General features: G+C 39.6%; 2 protein-coding genes across 2 annotated transcripts; both read right to left on the bottom strand.

Annotated features, from left to right (window-relative positions):
• Positions 1-966: 966 nt before the first annotated feature.
• On the bottom strand, positions 967-4,301 carry LOC149014850 (BTB/POZ domain-containing protein At5g66560-like). Its single transcript, XM_089156188.1, has 4 exons — positions 3,825-4,301; positions 3,673-3,742; positions 2,249-3,571; positions 967-2,123 (listed from the first exon to the last, which is right to left on the bottom strand). The coding sequence occupies exons 1-4, from the start codon at positions 3,866-3,868 to the stop codon at positions 1,551-1,553; spliced, it is 2,010 nt and encodes a 669-aa protein (XP_089012314.1). The 5' UTR covers positions 3,869-4,301; the 3' UTR covers positions 967-1,550.
• A 4,879-nt stretch (positions 4,302-9,180) lies between these two features.
• On the bottom strand, positions 9,181-15,756 carry LOC149014851 (Tetratricopeptide repeat (TPR)-like superfamily protein). Its single transcript, XM_089156425.1, has 7 exons — positions 15,296-15,756; positions 14,131-14,390; positions 10,927-11,130; positions 10,682-10,772; positions 10,237-10,507; positions 9,835-10,123; positions 9,181-9,674 (listed from the first exon to the last, which is right to left on the bottom strand). The coding sequence occupies exons 1-7, from the start codon at positions 15,625-15,627 to the stop codon at positions 9,616-9,618; spliced, it is 1,506 nt and encodes a 501-aa protein (XP_089012551.1). The 5' UTR covers positions 15,628-15,756; the 3' UTR covers positions 9,181-9,615.
• Between the last annotated feature and the right edge of the window lie 239 nt (positions 15,757-15,995).

The following is a 15,995-nucleotide window of genomic DNA, read 5'->3' on the forward strand; positions in this document are numbered from 1 at the left end:
AAGCCATTCTAACCCCGTCGATGACTACCGGTAAGTAGACTCAATGCCGTTGAGATCACGAAATCCAGATAACCAGCCCCTTGAAAACAACTAAATATTCAAACAAGGTATGGAAAATTCGAGAAGAGACACACCACATAAGAAACCGAGAGGAGAAAGGTCCGATGCACAGAGAAAATACCAGACAAGGTAACTACACTCACAGAGGAGGAGAAAACATACACTCACAAAGGGGGGGAAAAAAATTTCGAGGGGGGGGGGAGAGGAGAGAGGGAAGGGGTGGGGTTGGGGGGGGTAAAAATATTATTAAATTTTTTTGTTTAAAAAAAAAAATGTAGAAGCGATGACGCCGGCGGCCTTTTGTTGGGATGGTTCGACACACTACCACAAGGAGGGGCATTTAGCGACGGATGCAGGGATAGACATCTGAAGGGGATGCTAGGATTTGGATCCATCTTAAAGATGCAAAGCCGAAGTCCTCATGCTAAGACAGTTTGTTCCATTAGTTATAGAACTTTGGATGTACTAGTCAACTACCTAATATCTCGTATCAAAGTTCCTTCTTAATACAGGTTCACCGACCACTAATCTACGACATATCCTTAGGGGAGCTTTTATATATTGGAGATTCGGCCTTAGTTCCGAGGGATTCATTTCATATTAAAGTTAACACCACATCAGATGGATGCCCTGCCTGGGCGCAAGGGATCTCAATTCCTCCAAGACAGGCATGCATCGTAAAATGCTGATACCCTAAAGCCAATATACCCCAAGTTTTTCAATTTATCAAGGCTTTACCTCTTATAAGATACTTAGAAAATCACAATTAAAGAATGATATAAACAAGTTAAATAAAATATTTCAGAAGGACAAAAATAACTTTGCCACTACATCTTGACTTGTTTTCGTCTCCTTCTACGCCTGTGACTACTTTACTAATTAAAAATCTTCACGAGTTATACATCAGTGTTTAAATTAAGACGCGAGAGATATTGAAAATGTGCAATTAAAGACCAAGTGGACTAACTGTGTTAGTATTAATGGGTCTGTCGGAGGAATTCAATAACAAAAAGGGTCTGTCTGAGGAATTGAATAACACAAAGGAGCGACATTAATATTAAGGTGTAATTGAGGGGTGGATGGTAATTTCCCAAAAGAAATAGAACTCTTTAAGCTTTAATGGAACTTCTTACTTTGTCCTTATCCAGGTCTCTTGTACTCTGTAGTCTGCAACCACAGGGGCACAGCAGCAATGTCTGCATTGTACCAAAAAGAAACATTGGCACATGCGTGCCACAAAATGCACGCCATTCCCCTCTCATCTTCATTTACCCATTACCATACCCGACCCGACATATCATATTCATATGTGAAAGGCATTGGTGGGACCCAAAATAGATATCATAAATATGGTACAGAAACGACAAGACAAGAGAATACGGATCTTTTTTTTCTTTTATGGGTAAAAGAATACGGATCTCAGGATCCTATCCATCCGTAAGAATGTAGAAGGAGTGAAGCACCGCCGCAGCAGAGTAATGAAATGTGTCTCAAACGCCGGGGGAGTGGTGGTGGTGTCTGGCCCTTCGTCCGGCTTCCACCACCGTCCGTTCATGAGAATCACAGACCTGTGTCTTGAACTTGCAACCCAACTTCTTCCTCCAACCCCGAACCGCCTGGTTCTCTGGCGAACCGACCGGCCGGTTATCGATCTTCTCAATTGCTTTTCTCATCGAAGAGCATTCCCTTTCAAGCTCGTTAACCCTAGATCTCATGCTATCCATGTCCAGCCTCAGCACCTGATTCTCTCTCATCGCCGCCCTAAAAGTCTCACCGTCCTGACCTCCTCCTCCTCCTCCTCCTCCTCCTGCTGCTTCTTCTAACTGTGGATGCTGTAATACCGAAGGCCTGACGGAATCCGCCGGCGCAATGTCAGCGGCGATTAGAGTTCCGGCGATGGCCTGACGGAGCTGAAGCTGCTCAAAGAACAGAACCTGCACCACCGACCTCAATGGAAGTCGCTCATTCTGTGCCGCATGAGTGCATGCCTCGAATGTAAGCTTCTGATAGTCCAACACTCCACATATCTTCTCCCTTTCTTCCTCTGTTATCCATGGATGCGCCTGCAAGGATTGCAAAACAAGTCATGGATGTCACGACTGAAAGTTCCTAAACATTAAACTTAAATTTCAGATAGATTTGGAAGTCACGAATATGATTAGGTATAGGTAAGGGATTATGAATGTACCTTGAGATAAACGTCGACAGCTCTGTACAGGCCGTCATCGAAGAGTCTGGCATGTTCAGGGAGACCGACGGCGAGATGACAAAACTTTTCCGGCTTCAAGTTCGCATCTGATGCGATCTCAGAGAGGTATCCGTCGATCAATTTACCCACCAGCATCACCGGATTTATTCCTGGCGTTCTTGCGTCGACTTCTTCATCTTCACCATCTACTCCAATCAACGATCTCTCTTCCAATGAGTCCAAGAAATACCCCAATATCCTCTCCACGCAGTCCACGTCGTATAGCGTTTCCATCAGATACGAATAACTCGGGATCAGTAGATCGTCCAGTGCTGCCTTTTCCAGCTCTGACGCTATTTTCTTTTCCAGCGTAGCTCTACAATCTTCCGACGCGGTTAGTATATTCGCCGTTCTCAGCAATCCAAACAAAAACCTTGTTGTCGATGAAGAACCATAAATAAAGCTTGAGCTTTTCTCTAAAGGCAGATTTGCAACTATAATCTCCAGCAGCTCTCTCTGCTCCGCCTCGGAAGCTATAGACGTCGTGGACAGTTTCCTGTTGGAACGCGTAAGACCTGGAATGGATTTCTTAGCGTAAGACATTAAGGAGCTCTCGATGATTCCCAAGCTTAGATTTTGATCTTTCATGGCAGAAATCAATCGCTTGTAGATCGGTAAGCTAAGAAGCCCTAAATCTTCGAACCAGGGGTCGGCGCTGGTGTTTTGGTCTTGGTTCCTGGCGCGTTTTCCAGTATCAATCCCATTCCATAGAGCTTGATTGGAAGACCTAGCTGTTACGATTCCTTCATTCATCGGCCAACCAAACAATGAAGGATCCGTAGAGGAAGCTCTCGAAGCGATTGAATCGATGCACCTCTGCGGAATGTTTAGGGTATCTGCGAGAGGCATCAGTGTTTCGCAGGATTTCAAGGTCTTGATGGATTCCTTGATGTTGCGAAGAACTGATTGTGTTAAGAACCTTTCGGTTTTAGAGATTAGGTTATTTTCTGAGTACTCTTCCGTCATCTCGAGATACTCTCCGGCACAACGAAGCGGAGCTACATTGGAAGCTGTGAGATCGACCTTCACCCCATAGCAGAACTTCGCCGCGGTCTCGAATGCATCGCAACCACCTGGAAATTCCGGAAAGGATATTTCACAAGGCTCCTCTTCGATTTCATCTTCATCTCCATCCTCCTCGGCTCCTTCTCCTTCTACTTGGAGCTCTGCTTCTGCAGAGGAACTTCGTTTTCTTCTACCAGTATTCTGTTCTTGCTCAGTAACCAACTGATGAAGCTTTCTACTTTTTGATATCAGAGGAAACTGGGAAAGAAAGAAACATAAAAAAAATAGTCAAGCCTTCAGTAAGAAAGAGAAATTTTCTCTTCATCTTCACCTTTTCTTTTGTATTTCAGATCACTGACCTTATGGAGATGAAAAGTCATGGCGTCTACTTCAATGACAATGTCGCTAGGCAACCCCGTAGTACAAAACCTGCAAATGCAGAGAAGAGAATGTCAAGAAAGCGAGACAAATCTGCGTGCACAGAGAAACAGAGACATAAGCATGAACCTACCATGCCTGTCCTCTGGAGCTCGGCTTCTCAATGTCAAGCGCCATTTTCTTAAGAAACCCTGGTTTTCCTTAGGGTTTTCGATCTCATAAACGAAACCCAGAACCAAATGTATCTTGAAGGATCGTGGGAAGAAACTATTGTTGAAAGAGAATGAAAGAAGATACCATTACGAGGAGAAGAAGAACAGGACACGAGAAGGAAGACGAGAGATATCTCACTCTCAGGGGATTCCAAAAGTCAGATCCGACAAATAGTGCTTCAACAAACAACTGGTGTGGGGAAGGCAAAAGGAGGTGAGATTTTCCACTCCATTTAATTACTAAACAAAACACAAAAAGATAATCAAGTTTAGAATCTCAGGCTTCTACACCCACTGAGAGACAAAGATTGAAAATTTTGTCAAAGAGGAAAGGATGTCTTTTTGATTCCTTTCTCCCTTACCCAGATAAAAAGGAAATCCAAAAGCAAAAAAGAAAAGAAAGGCTTTACTCCTTACATCGAAGATAGAGTCTCTGCAAATCCAACAACTGGTTTTATTGCTTCAATGTAACAAAAAAAACATATTCTTTTTCTACTAAATTTAAAGGGAAGAAAACAAATCAAAACATTGAAGGATGATAGTCATGAGGTTAATCTCCTGAGAAGTGAATTAATTATTGATATCATCACACCTCAATGATCTCATCTAGCCTCTTTCTCTTGCCTACCCCATACGAATATTTGAGCATTTTTGGGTGGGAAACTGGGAACAAGGTATAGGGGTGTTTCTGTAATTTCAGTAACAAGATTGTGAATGTGAATCTGTGATCTTCCATTAAAGCTACTTTCTGTAACGGCTTCCTAGCAGTAGGGTAGCTTGGAAGGTGTTATATATTATTTCATATTGTTAGTACCAAATGTTATTGTGTTATTTTGTCTTTGGGTTATTCAAAAAAACCAAAAAGAAACTTGTCCCTGGTCATGTTTCATGTAATTTGTCATTTTTCTAAGCAATATACTCTTTCTCTTGCTTAATGGCTAATATTAGGCCAAAATATCTTCTCAACAAATTTTCTTAGACACACTAATGATAGTAAAGTTGAAGACTATAGCTTTCTTTTGTTGAATTTCTACTAGTGATGCAAGAATGACATTATATTCATGGAAAAAGAACATTGATGGATACTTCCATTATGTACAAAGACAGATATACTTTTCATTTTGAGGGGAGAAAGAAAGACATATGGAATTGATGGTATTTACCAAGTCCACTATCATTATACTAGTCCAATCACAATATATGTTTTTCATGAAAATTTTTCAATTTCTCTAGAAAGAGAAATTCTAACCAAGCTTTTATTTGAATTCAGTTATAACAATGCATAAAAAGACATCTTGCACAACTCTCCAGCTAGACTCAACATAAGATCAAAGTGATGCCTGGTCAACAAGGGTGGATGCAAAATGGGGGACCATAATTGAAGCAACTTGGTCAATAAAATTACAAAGTAGAGTCTCTTAATTTCTTTCACGGATATACTAGAAATCCACCACTACAAAATAGTTTTTTACTTTATTTTATTTTAATGAACTACTCTTTGGTGGTCATTATTTAGGTAAACAGAAATCTATCTCAAAGCTAGATTTAATATGTTTCTTTTCCCAGAGAAATAAATCATTGATTAAACCCAATGCTTTGAAGAGAAGGGATAAACTCAAACGAACACTACCAAACAGATAACTACACTACGACCCATTTATTTATTAAATAGAGCTTAAAAATTGTGCATTTACTTTGAAAACTGAAACTTTGTGACTCAACAACTCCTACCAAGCTAGAAATGATTTAGGTGGACTTCGACACTTCTTATGGGTGTCTTTCTATGATCTCTTTCTCCTTCTAATTATGATGATAAGAAAGATTTCAGTGTAATTAATGGACCCACTATAAGACAATTACAGAAAAAAAAAATTAACCCTATTATAATGACTATAATCTCATAACCCTCTTCCATTAAATCTCTTTATTGATGGTGCCCATCATGAGAAACTAATTTTTTTTCCTTTCTTTTTCTCATTGAGTCCACATTGATTGCCTAATTGGCCTAACCATAAGGGATTTAGAACAAATAATTGGCTACTAATGATGACCTATAAGAGAGGGTAGTTGGGTCTATGGTAGGTCACGAGGAGCTTGAGCAGTTCTTACTGGAATTACTAACAAAGGGTGGTGGGGTAGGTTAAGCAGTGACTGTGAGGAGAGGATGATTTACAGAATACAACCTAACCTTACCCCACACCATTCATGACATCCCTCTTTATTATATGTTTCCCTGCAGAACATCCCACACATTTTCAATAGTTCATTAGCCAAAATTAAAAAGAAACTGCCAAAAGTAATGGTGGTTTAGTCAAATATATTGACCATGTATCATCATCAACATACATTTTGATTAACAAACCTAATAATGGAATACAGCACACCATCAAATCACTGTCAATAGAGAATCAGAATCCTTCCCTCTTTCATTTTCTCTACTTGTTTTTCAAATTATCTTCTCCTATTCATGTTCATCTAATCTTTTTCTTCATATTTCTTAGTGAAGAAATTATGGGTTTGACTCATAGAAAAGATATATGTAATACCCTCGTCCTCGTAGATAAAAATCTCTTGTTTCAACAAAATAATAATAATAATTCCATTTGTCATCTCTCTCTAATCAAAATTTCAGGTTTGGTTGATTGATATTGCAATTCATGGAAGCCATATGGGTGAATTGATAATTTGAAGTTTTGTAATAGTGTTGTTTCAGAGGCTCTGAATGGTTGAGACAAAAAGCTGTGTTGTAGAGCATCAGTGTAGATAAAAACACACCACTTTTGCGGTGGCCTTTGGCTGTAGCCTCGTCCGTTTCAGGGGAAAGAGTTGGGCTTGGGCCTACAAAAACTTTAGAAGAATTAAAATATGAAAATGATAGGCTTGAAATGTGAACCACACAAATTTCATTCCTGATTGGCCCAATGTTTCTCCAATTATGATCCAAAAATCAGCCCATGTTACTAGAAAACCAAGTCAATCTGGGTAAGAGTTTGATTGGCTGTTTCTGTTTTTCTGGTGTGGGGAAGAAAAGCTACAATGGACAAGTGATTTCACGCTTTCACTTATCAACTGGCCAATCACAGCTACCAAAGGATGATACATACACACTTAGATTGTTTCAGAACTCTGTTTTCCAGTAGCATTACAGAATTTGGGTATTATCTCGAACAGTAGCATTCCAGTAACTTGCCAAACAACCCATATTTAGGAGGGAAGATCCAGTAAAATGTGAGTGTATCCAGTGCATTTCATCAACCATATTTACTATCAAAGTCAACGTTTTTTAGGGGTTTTAGGCATAAGAGGAATGCCTAAATGGGTCATTATAAAAACGCCTCTTGGAATGTTTAGATTCTGGTCAAACACATTGATCATTTCCTGTGGGCAATTACCATACAAAGTGGCAGATTTCAAAGGATTGATTGGCAACCCCATTTGGTTGGCAAACTCCTGCAGGATTAAGTGAAGACAATTGGCATTCTTTGAGGTGGCAGCATCAAATACAAAAACGTCATCAGCAAATGAAACTTTCGTGATTTGAGGCTTTTGCTGCAATGTGGATGATAATCAAATTCCCCCTCCCTTGCTGCTTGGGTGATTCTATCAGTGAGCACTTGTAAAACAATATTAAATAACAAAGGGGACATGGGACACCCTTGACAGAGGCCCTTGTTCGCTATTAAATTGGGAGAATAAGCACCATTTAAAAAAGGCAACATACCCAGGATTGGTGGAGAATAAGCTTACCAAGAAGTTTGAATAGGCAATCCCATTGCATTGAATCATAGGCTTTCCTAATGTCTAGATTAGCTGCAAACCTTGACATTCCCTTTGGATCATGATAACCATATAGAAGTTCTTGGCCAACAAGGATGTTATCAGAAATTTGGCGTCCTTCGACGATCTCCCAATAATTCCTGTAAAAATATGCACTGAATCCATCTAGACCGAGGGCACTATTATCATCTATGGAGACTAGGAGAAGATGAACTTTTGAATTCCTGTGTCAGTTATTGGGATATAAGAACATTTGCTTCTTCATTGCTAAAGGTTTGATTGTGCATGGAAGGAAGCTCACCACAAGGGTTTTTTTTGTGTGGGGGGGGGGGGGGGGGGGCTAACAGCATTAAGGAATTCAAAGCATCTGCCTGCCTTGATTTCAATCTGATCCGGATCTATGAAGATATTATCATCCATGCCCTGAATGGATGCTATGTTATTTCTTCGACGTCTATCTTTGATTGTTCTGTGAAAGAAGCTAGTGTTATCATCGCCTTCTAATAACCAGTGAACACAGGAGTGCTGACGATATTCAGATTCTCTAGCATAAAGAAGGCGTCTGGGGTGCTCTGACTCGAATCTCTCTCTCTTTAAATATCAACTTCAGTGAAAGAGTTATTATTTGCATCCATAACCTTCACATTGCATGAATTCATTACAGGATTTCATTCTCCTTCCTCCAGTTACAACAGAGTTACAACAACACAGAATCTACATATGCTTTTAGTGAAGTGATACAGATATATGATCAATTGTAAAAATAGAAACCTTCTAGGATATTATCATGACCACAACCATTGTATAGCTAATATAATTTTACTTGATTTATGTTCATATTCAAATTCAACAAGGTATCAAAGATAAGGCTCACTCTTTGATTCTTCTTGAAACCTGAAGCCTACTGTTGTACGTGACCAACGAAAATTATATGCCAGGTGAAGATTCTCTAGGGCAGCTAATTTTGATTAACCTTATTCTGCCTGTGCCAAAGCTTCGGACAATTGATTCGCAAAGGGATTGTTTGGTTACTCAAGTCTGAAGATTTCAAAAATCTAAACATTTCAAATTTATGGAGTTATGGTTCATAAAACTAATTGTTTAGTTAGCCTGAATCTTTAGAATGAAATCTGTAGATTCATCCTAAAAGCACATCTAATCAATCAAAGTTCAAATATTTAGTGCTTTTATAGTAGGGGTGAAATCCAGAGATTTCAACTCATATCCATAAATTTAGACTCACAATTTTAGTGTAAAAAAATGAATCTCTAAATTTTATAAATCCATATATTCACATAACCAAACAGGTATAAATCTCCCATTTGTGAATTCAGAGATTTGAAATCTTTGAATTCACGTAACCAAACAAGCCCTAAAGGTCTGGGGTGGGGCTAAGGCTAAGGTTAAAGGCTAAGGCTGCCAATGGTCAACAAGACCAACACGAACAGATAGATACCATATTCTTCAATCTTCACCCCAAGCTGCTAAAACAATTAACGCGCAGCAACTTGCTTTTTCTGCCCATCTTCCTATTCCCATCTTTCTTCCATAGATAATCTTGGCCCTATTTGCTTTGATGAAAAAGCTATAGGAATATTACATTTTTGAAAGAAAACTTAATTCTGACCCATAAGGGTATGATCATTTGAGCATGTTTTCTACGGTGGTATTCCTAATTTAACTCCCAGAAAAATTAACATATTTTCCTTACTCTAGTTCGGGTGGGGGGGGAATTATATCCAGCAGCTTAGCAGAGAAAAGCAACATTTTATGTAATGAAACTCGCACCAGTCAACATAGTCCTAAAAGATATTCCATACACCAGAGAGTTGCTCTTAGTTTTCATACCAGGTTGCTCAACTTGACTAACGCTACTACATGCCAGGACAGCAAGGTAAAATGGCTGGATCACATATGCCTCAAGACATGCTTGCATCACTTCTCTCCTGAGGATTCCAGTGAAGGCTTCTGCATTGGGATGGGGTCAACACCACCTGCAACAAACATCATCCTATCATGACCCAGCAACAGAATATGATGTGGTACAATAATTCTACTGTGACGCCATGAAGCGAGTTAAACTGCCTGCAGAAAATTTTAAAAACAAAACAAAACCAAACCAAACCCTAGCCATTCAAGATAGGCAGCTCTGACCTTTCTCCTCTGATGAATCCTTCGAGGCCTTCTTCAATGGGTGGGGTTCTGCTTTGTCTGGGTTCGGCGGTCTTTTAACACCTCTTCCTACCACACCAAGATCTGTGACGTTCTTCGTATGACCTGTTGAAGAAGTTGGAGAGTCAAAGCCCCCATACCCCTGCAAACCACCCATCTGCGAAGAGCTTGATGCCATTTTCTGGTTGCCCATGGCCTTCACAGAAATCATTTTAAGGACATCAGAAAGGGCAGATGGTGGGGCCAAGCCAAGCTGTCGGAGGTCTTCAAGCTGCAATCCAAAAATCAACTGAATAACTCTATTGTCCATAATAAAGTTTTATCAAGCAACGTACCTAGATTTTTTTTCCAAAAAGGAAGCAAAAAAATTTACTCAACACTTGCCTTCCTTTCCAACTCACACAAAAGTTCCTTCAGTGTTCCAATCTCAGATTCCTTATCTGATATTGAGACCCCACAGGTAGTTGATGGTTCAGCTTCAGGACCAGCAGATCCTGGTCCGTTCTCTCCCACGGGTGTTTCCCTCTTTAGCTCATTAACTTCATCAATGAGTCTTTCCAGCCGAGCCTTGCAAACTGAAATTGCCTTCTGACAATATGGAATGGCTTCTTGGGCCTTAGAACCAACCTCCAGACACAAGCAAATCCTGAAATTTCTGATTTTCAAGTTTAAGGACAAGACTAAGCAAATACCGAGTTGGGCAACTGAGGCCTTACGACCTTGCCAACAACCAATGACCATGGGCCAGCCTAAGAAAGTCATGTGGCTCATCATTAGTAACATGGAAAATAAAGGCAATCTGATACTACATCATCGAAGACATGGATACAATTCAGCAATTTGTCGATTGTCAGGTTCAACCAGGCGTTCCAGAATGGAGAGTGCTTTAAGATAGTCACTTACAGAAGTCTCAGTGTCCTCTGAGTAACAGAAAATGAAGCACATTACTTATTATCAATCTACTAGGAGACACCCAAATAATCCAAGCAGAGGAAACAAATATGAAAATTAAACATAGCAACCAGAAAAAGAGGATCTATTCTCTATTAATTTTTTAGTAATAGTGGGTTGAACCTCTCTCTAAAGCAACCTCTGCCAGAGCTGACAATATATCCACTTTTTCCATTGTATCATCAGGATGCTTTTCAACAATTGCCCTTGCAACATCTAGCGTCTTCCATGCTAGATCAAGGTCAGATTCATCTTCATCATCTTCAGCAACGTCTTCATCTTCACTCTCTCCATCACCATCTTCCTCCTGATCGTTATCACCACCTCCTATGTTTCCCAAGAGAAAATCAATATTAATGGTCAGAGGTTTACTTCAATGGAAAAATATTTAACAAGCCTTGAACTATCATAAACTTCTTAGCTAATAGCCAGATGAAAATGATCCACTTCTTTTTACAATTCAGGTGGATTAGTTCGAACATGAAAATGGTTTTATCGGTCAATCTTCATATAATCCTGTTAAGATATCACATGCAATACACAAGTATATCGTACCACTATACAGATGTTTGATTCTGAGTCAAGCTAGGTCCAAAGGTAGACTAGCGAACAACCTAGCTAGGACCAAGCTGTGTGCTTGGTGTCCAAACATCAAACCAACCACATAAAAGACTTAGGCTGCGTTTGTTTGTTGGAATAAAGGTGGGGTGGGAAATTTCTTGAAAATAGCAAACTTTTCTTACTTTTTCTTTAAATCCTAAAAAGTGTATATTGTTTGGTTTCTTGGGGTGGGAAAGTTAGAGACAAGTTGTCTGGTGAGGTGGCAACCCAACTTTTCCACCCCAAGCCTTTTCAAAACCCCACAAAATGTATGGCATTTTGTGGAAAAGTGTGGAAAAGTAAAATGTAGACCCCACAATTAACACTTTTCCACACTTTCCTTTCCTTTCATTTCCTTTCCTTCTCCCTCACCCCACTACACATAGGGCCCACATGTTTTATTTTTCCACCCCTTTTTTTCCCACCCCACCTTTGCAAACAAACGCAGCCTTAACGATCTCAATTCCTGGCCCTGGCCAGCCTCCAGAAACCGTGGGCTGGCAAGGCCATTCTAGTCCAAACCTCAAATCTATCCGAGAAAAAACTTGGAGATTCGAAACCTGGCCTGGCAGGCCAAATTTTCTGCTCAGGCAGAATTGGTCTTATGGCACCAAATAACAATTCCCAGCCCTACAAACACATCAATGTTTGTATGGTATTTTATATAGAATCCTCATCTTGCTGCTATCTCTTGACATGCCTCTATCCCTGCAACAGATTTTCAGATTCGAAAGCAAAACAGTAACCAATCCTCATGATCATTCTGTCACTCAGAGTTAACAAATTAAGAAAAAATTCCCTAAGTAGGCAATAAATCATGAAAAATGCTGAGAATATTCAGCAGTCTTCAGCATCATCTTTACACTGAGAATACTTGTAATCAAACATGCATTCAAGTGTCAATTTTTCAGGGGTCAATCTTTTCATGATTTGACCAAAGACATTCAAGTTGAAGTTCCTTGCATGGTTTTTTCTGGTGATATTGTTTTGGGATATGAGACACAAATAAGGATTAATACCAAATTACAATCATGGGGAGCAACTTTGGAATCAAAAGGCTTTAAGCTAAATAGAACGAAGACAAAAAAACCTGTAATTTTGGTCATGATTGGATGGATGATGAAGTGGTGAAACTTGATGAGAAGGATTCCGCAAAGCAATTTTTTTAGGTACCTTAGCTTAATCATTAACATAGAATAAGGTACCTAAAAAAATTGCTAAGGTACCACCAGCTATAATAGGGTGGATGAAGCAGAGAGGTGAATCCTAGGTCTTGTGTGATTAACATATTCTTTTAAAGATCAAGAGAAAATTCTACAAGACTTGTCATACCACCAGCTATAATGTATGGCGTAAAGTGTTGGGTTATTAAGAAGCATCACATAGATCAGCTCATTGTAGCCAAAACGAGGAAGCTGAGTTGCATGAGTGGCAAAACTAGGATGATCAAACTAGAACTGGTTTGGAAATAGCTCCAACAAATGATGAGCTATGAGAAAGTTGATTGAGGTGGCAAGGCCACATTCAATGTAGGCCCTTAAATGCCCCTTCACAAAGAAGTGAGTTAATCTAGATAGAAGGAATTGGAAAAACTAAGGACAAACCTAAGATAACCTTAAGAGAAGTACTGAGGAAGGATATAAAAGCTTAGGCCTTGTATCTAGTATGGCCTTAAACATAACTTCTTGGAAGGAAAGGATCCATACAGCTAGCCCCATTTAGTTGAGAAAAGGTTTGTTGTTGTTGTTGTTGTACAGGGTTATCTAGCTTAAGGAAGCAAATTGACAAGGATACTAATGCAGTCCAATATGTGCACCAAAGGTGGGACTACAAAAAATAAGAACCTAAATCAAGTTATGCAACTTGAGGTTCCTAGGTAGCGTTTATCTAGTACAGCATTCACCGACACTTTCAACAGCACCACGAAATGGAACATGAAAATGAAAAGTATTACTTGAAGGGTTCATAGAATTTTCAATTATTAGCACCACTCCACTCCACCTGATAATTTCTCACCACCAATACCTCTACATAAAAACATGGTTAAGCCTCGAATATAAGGTTGACTTGAGTCTTCGTTTAAAAGTCTTTGGCTTCAAGGAAATTTAATGAATCTAGAACCCTAAAACAAAATTATAAGTGGAAAGCAATACCGTAATGAAAAGTAAGTCTAGACACAAACTTTCATTACAAAAAATGTAACAATGGATATAAAAAGAAAAGAGGTAGCACATGAGCATTTAGGCATGCATATTAAGGCCTAAAGGAGTTGCTATGGTACATTGAAGCCAACAAAAGAAGTCCAGATATGGTGTTACAACAGTAGTTAAGAGATGACTATTATTGGTAGGTTTCTATCTCCACACAGGGAAGCAAAAGATTAGATTCAGTATGTTGGTCAACCTGAAACATACAAGGTTCAGATACCAAAGATTCATTTCATATAATTGAATGATAGGACATATAAAACAGCATGATCTATTATCAGGGGGAAAATGATAAGTAACACAATGAAATTGCATACAATGAGGAGATATCATGTGATGAACCATATAACTTGTATATGCACAAAAGCTTGTGCTCCATGCTCTTTTGCCCACTTGACTATGTCAACAAAGTTATTTATGCACAGTTCTACTATGATGAATAGATCATGCAGTACCACTTCTTACTAGAGCAATATCAGGAAAATGTAAACAACGATGAAACATTAGAAGGTTTTCTAACCATTCACTTGTTCTTCCTCATTGAGTGTTGAAACCTCATCGTGTTTGGACTCCTTTACAGCAGCAGGAGTGGTGGACGACTCCCCATCATTTGCAGTCATAGTAGTGCCATCTTTATTAGTAATTTTTAGAGAATCAAACTCCTTCTTGGGCATCATACCTAAAGGATCAGCTTCTTCTTGGGCTTTGTATAGCAGAGCACATCCGTATTTATAGTAGGCACCAACACATTCTGGAGCAAGTTCACCATAATGTGCAACCCTGGGAAAATATTTCGTGTTTGAGATTCAAATATAAAGCCATCTAAAAAATGAAAAAGGAAACTCAAATTAGCAATGACTGTTTTACCGACTGGAAAACAATCCTACAGTGAAACATGGAGATCTCTATTTCTATGTGCATATAACTATGCAGGAGCACTATTCATCCCCCCCCCCCCCCCCCCCCCCCAAAAAAAAAAAAAGTTGATACACTAAGAGCAATATTCGATCCAGGAAAGGAGAGACGGTTTTAAGTTCTAGTGTACATTTTAACAATCAATAATACTTGAACTACAAGGCCAACACAACAATATTTCCATTGCCTTAAATTGTCCTGTATGGCATGGGCGGGGCTCCCCTGCCTCCATCCCCCCCCCCCAGATTTTAAAAGTTTCTATATATAAGTCCATTTTGGGTCCTTTTTTTGGTTTTTCAGCCCTTTTTCTAGTGTGAAATATCAGAACCTGTCCTCCTCCCCCTCCAAATGTTGAATATGTAAGGTATTTCCAACAATCCAACACCTAACATGGTTCTTACATAGGTAAACCAAGAGTGACATCACACTCATGGCAGACAAACATTATCTTTCACATTTGAAGTGAAGTTAAACACGATGTTCAAGAAGATTAAAAGAAACGAAATGAATTTGCATCTTTCATTTTAGAAATACTTTACCGCCAAAAATTCCAATTCAATATATAACCTAATTTTTTAACTCATTAACCCAATTCAATGACATTAAGGTGCGATATATTAATAATATGTCTAAACAGAAAGGAAGTTCCTCTAGCGAGAAAATTAGTCTGTGAAATCAGTCCGGCTCCAATATCAAGAAGCAGAACTAAAAAAGGCAATGAACAGTAGAAATAAACGTAAGATTGACGAAATATACATAAAAAAGCGAACCTGATCTCGACAGCACGGCTGAAACAGTCAGTCGCTTCAGTGTAATCGCCAACTTTTAGGGCCTTTGATCCTTTGTCCATAAGCTCAGTAGCTTGTTCTAGAGTTTTCTCAGTGTCGGTCTCAGCCGAGGAAGAAGAACCACCGGCCGAGCAGGAAGACTCTGCCCCTTCCTGGCGTTTCGAGTCTACCACCGATCCAGCTGAAGCTAGGGTTTTCTGAACCTCTGTGACGAGGCTCTCGTCGGCTTTTACAGGCGATGTTTCATTCGAACAACCTCCTTCGGCTAATGTGACTCCGTCCATAGCAGTGGGAGCATCGGCAGAGGTAGCCATGGTCGGAGACGGGAGGGAGATCCGGTCGAGTTCAGCTCGGCGTTCGCGCTTTAAAACTCTTTATGGCGGAAACCACCTTTGAAATGAGACAGGAACGAAATTCTCTGGATTTATTTTTAATCTTTTCGTTTTCGTTGAAGAGGTACTTTTCCGCGCTTATTTTAGGCGGGGCAAGTGAAAATGCCAAGTGCGCGTACGCTGATATATAATTGGGTACTTCGCGGCCCAAGGCCCAAGGCCCACGGCCCACGGAAATGCGTAGTTCATTTTTCGGCTCATTTTTAGATCCGCTACATAATTTTTTCTTTACCCCAAAAAAAAATAAAAATAAAAACTGCACAAAGACAAGGCATTCACTCCAACTCCTC

This window comes from Hakea prostrata, chromosome 5 (assembly GCF_041222555.1).
Source record: "Hakea prostrata isolate BN-2017 chromosome 5, UWA_Hpros_2, whole genome shotgun sequence".
NCBI lineage: Eukaryota > Viridiplantae > Streptophyta > Magnoliopsida > Proteales > Proteaceae > Hakea > Hakea prostrata.

Bases quoted from the DNA above. Each gene is read 5' to 3' on its own strand.
- LOC149014851 (XM_089156425.1), bottom strand. From the start codon at position 15,627: ATGGCTACCTCTGCCGATGCTCCCACTGCTATGGACGGAGTCACATTA. The intron at 11,131-14,130 runs GTTAGAAAACCT...TGGGAAACATAG, and splicing joins TGAGGAAGAACAAGTGAATG to GAGGTGGTGATAACGATCAG. The intron at 10,124-10,236 runs GCAAGTGTTGAG...TTTGGATTGCAG, and splicing joins TGTGTGAGTTGGAAAGGAAG to CTTGAAGACCTCCGACAGCT.
- LOC149014850 (XM_089156188.1), bottom strand. From the start codon at position 3,868: ATGGCGCTTGACATTGAGAAGCCGAGCTCCAGAGGACAGGCATG. The intron at 3,743-3,824 runs GTAGGTTCATGC...CTGCATTTGCAG, and splicing joins AGCTCCAGAGGACAGGCATG to GTTTTGTACTACGGGGTTGC. The intron at 2,124-2,248 runs GTACATTCATAA...CAATCCTTGCAG, and splicing joins CTGTCGACGTTTATCTCAAG to GCGCATCCATGGATAACAGA.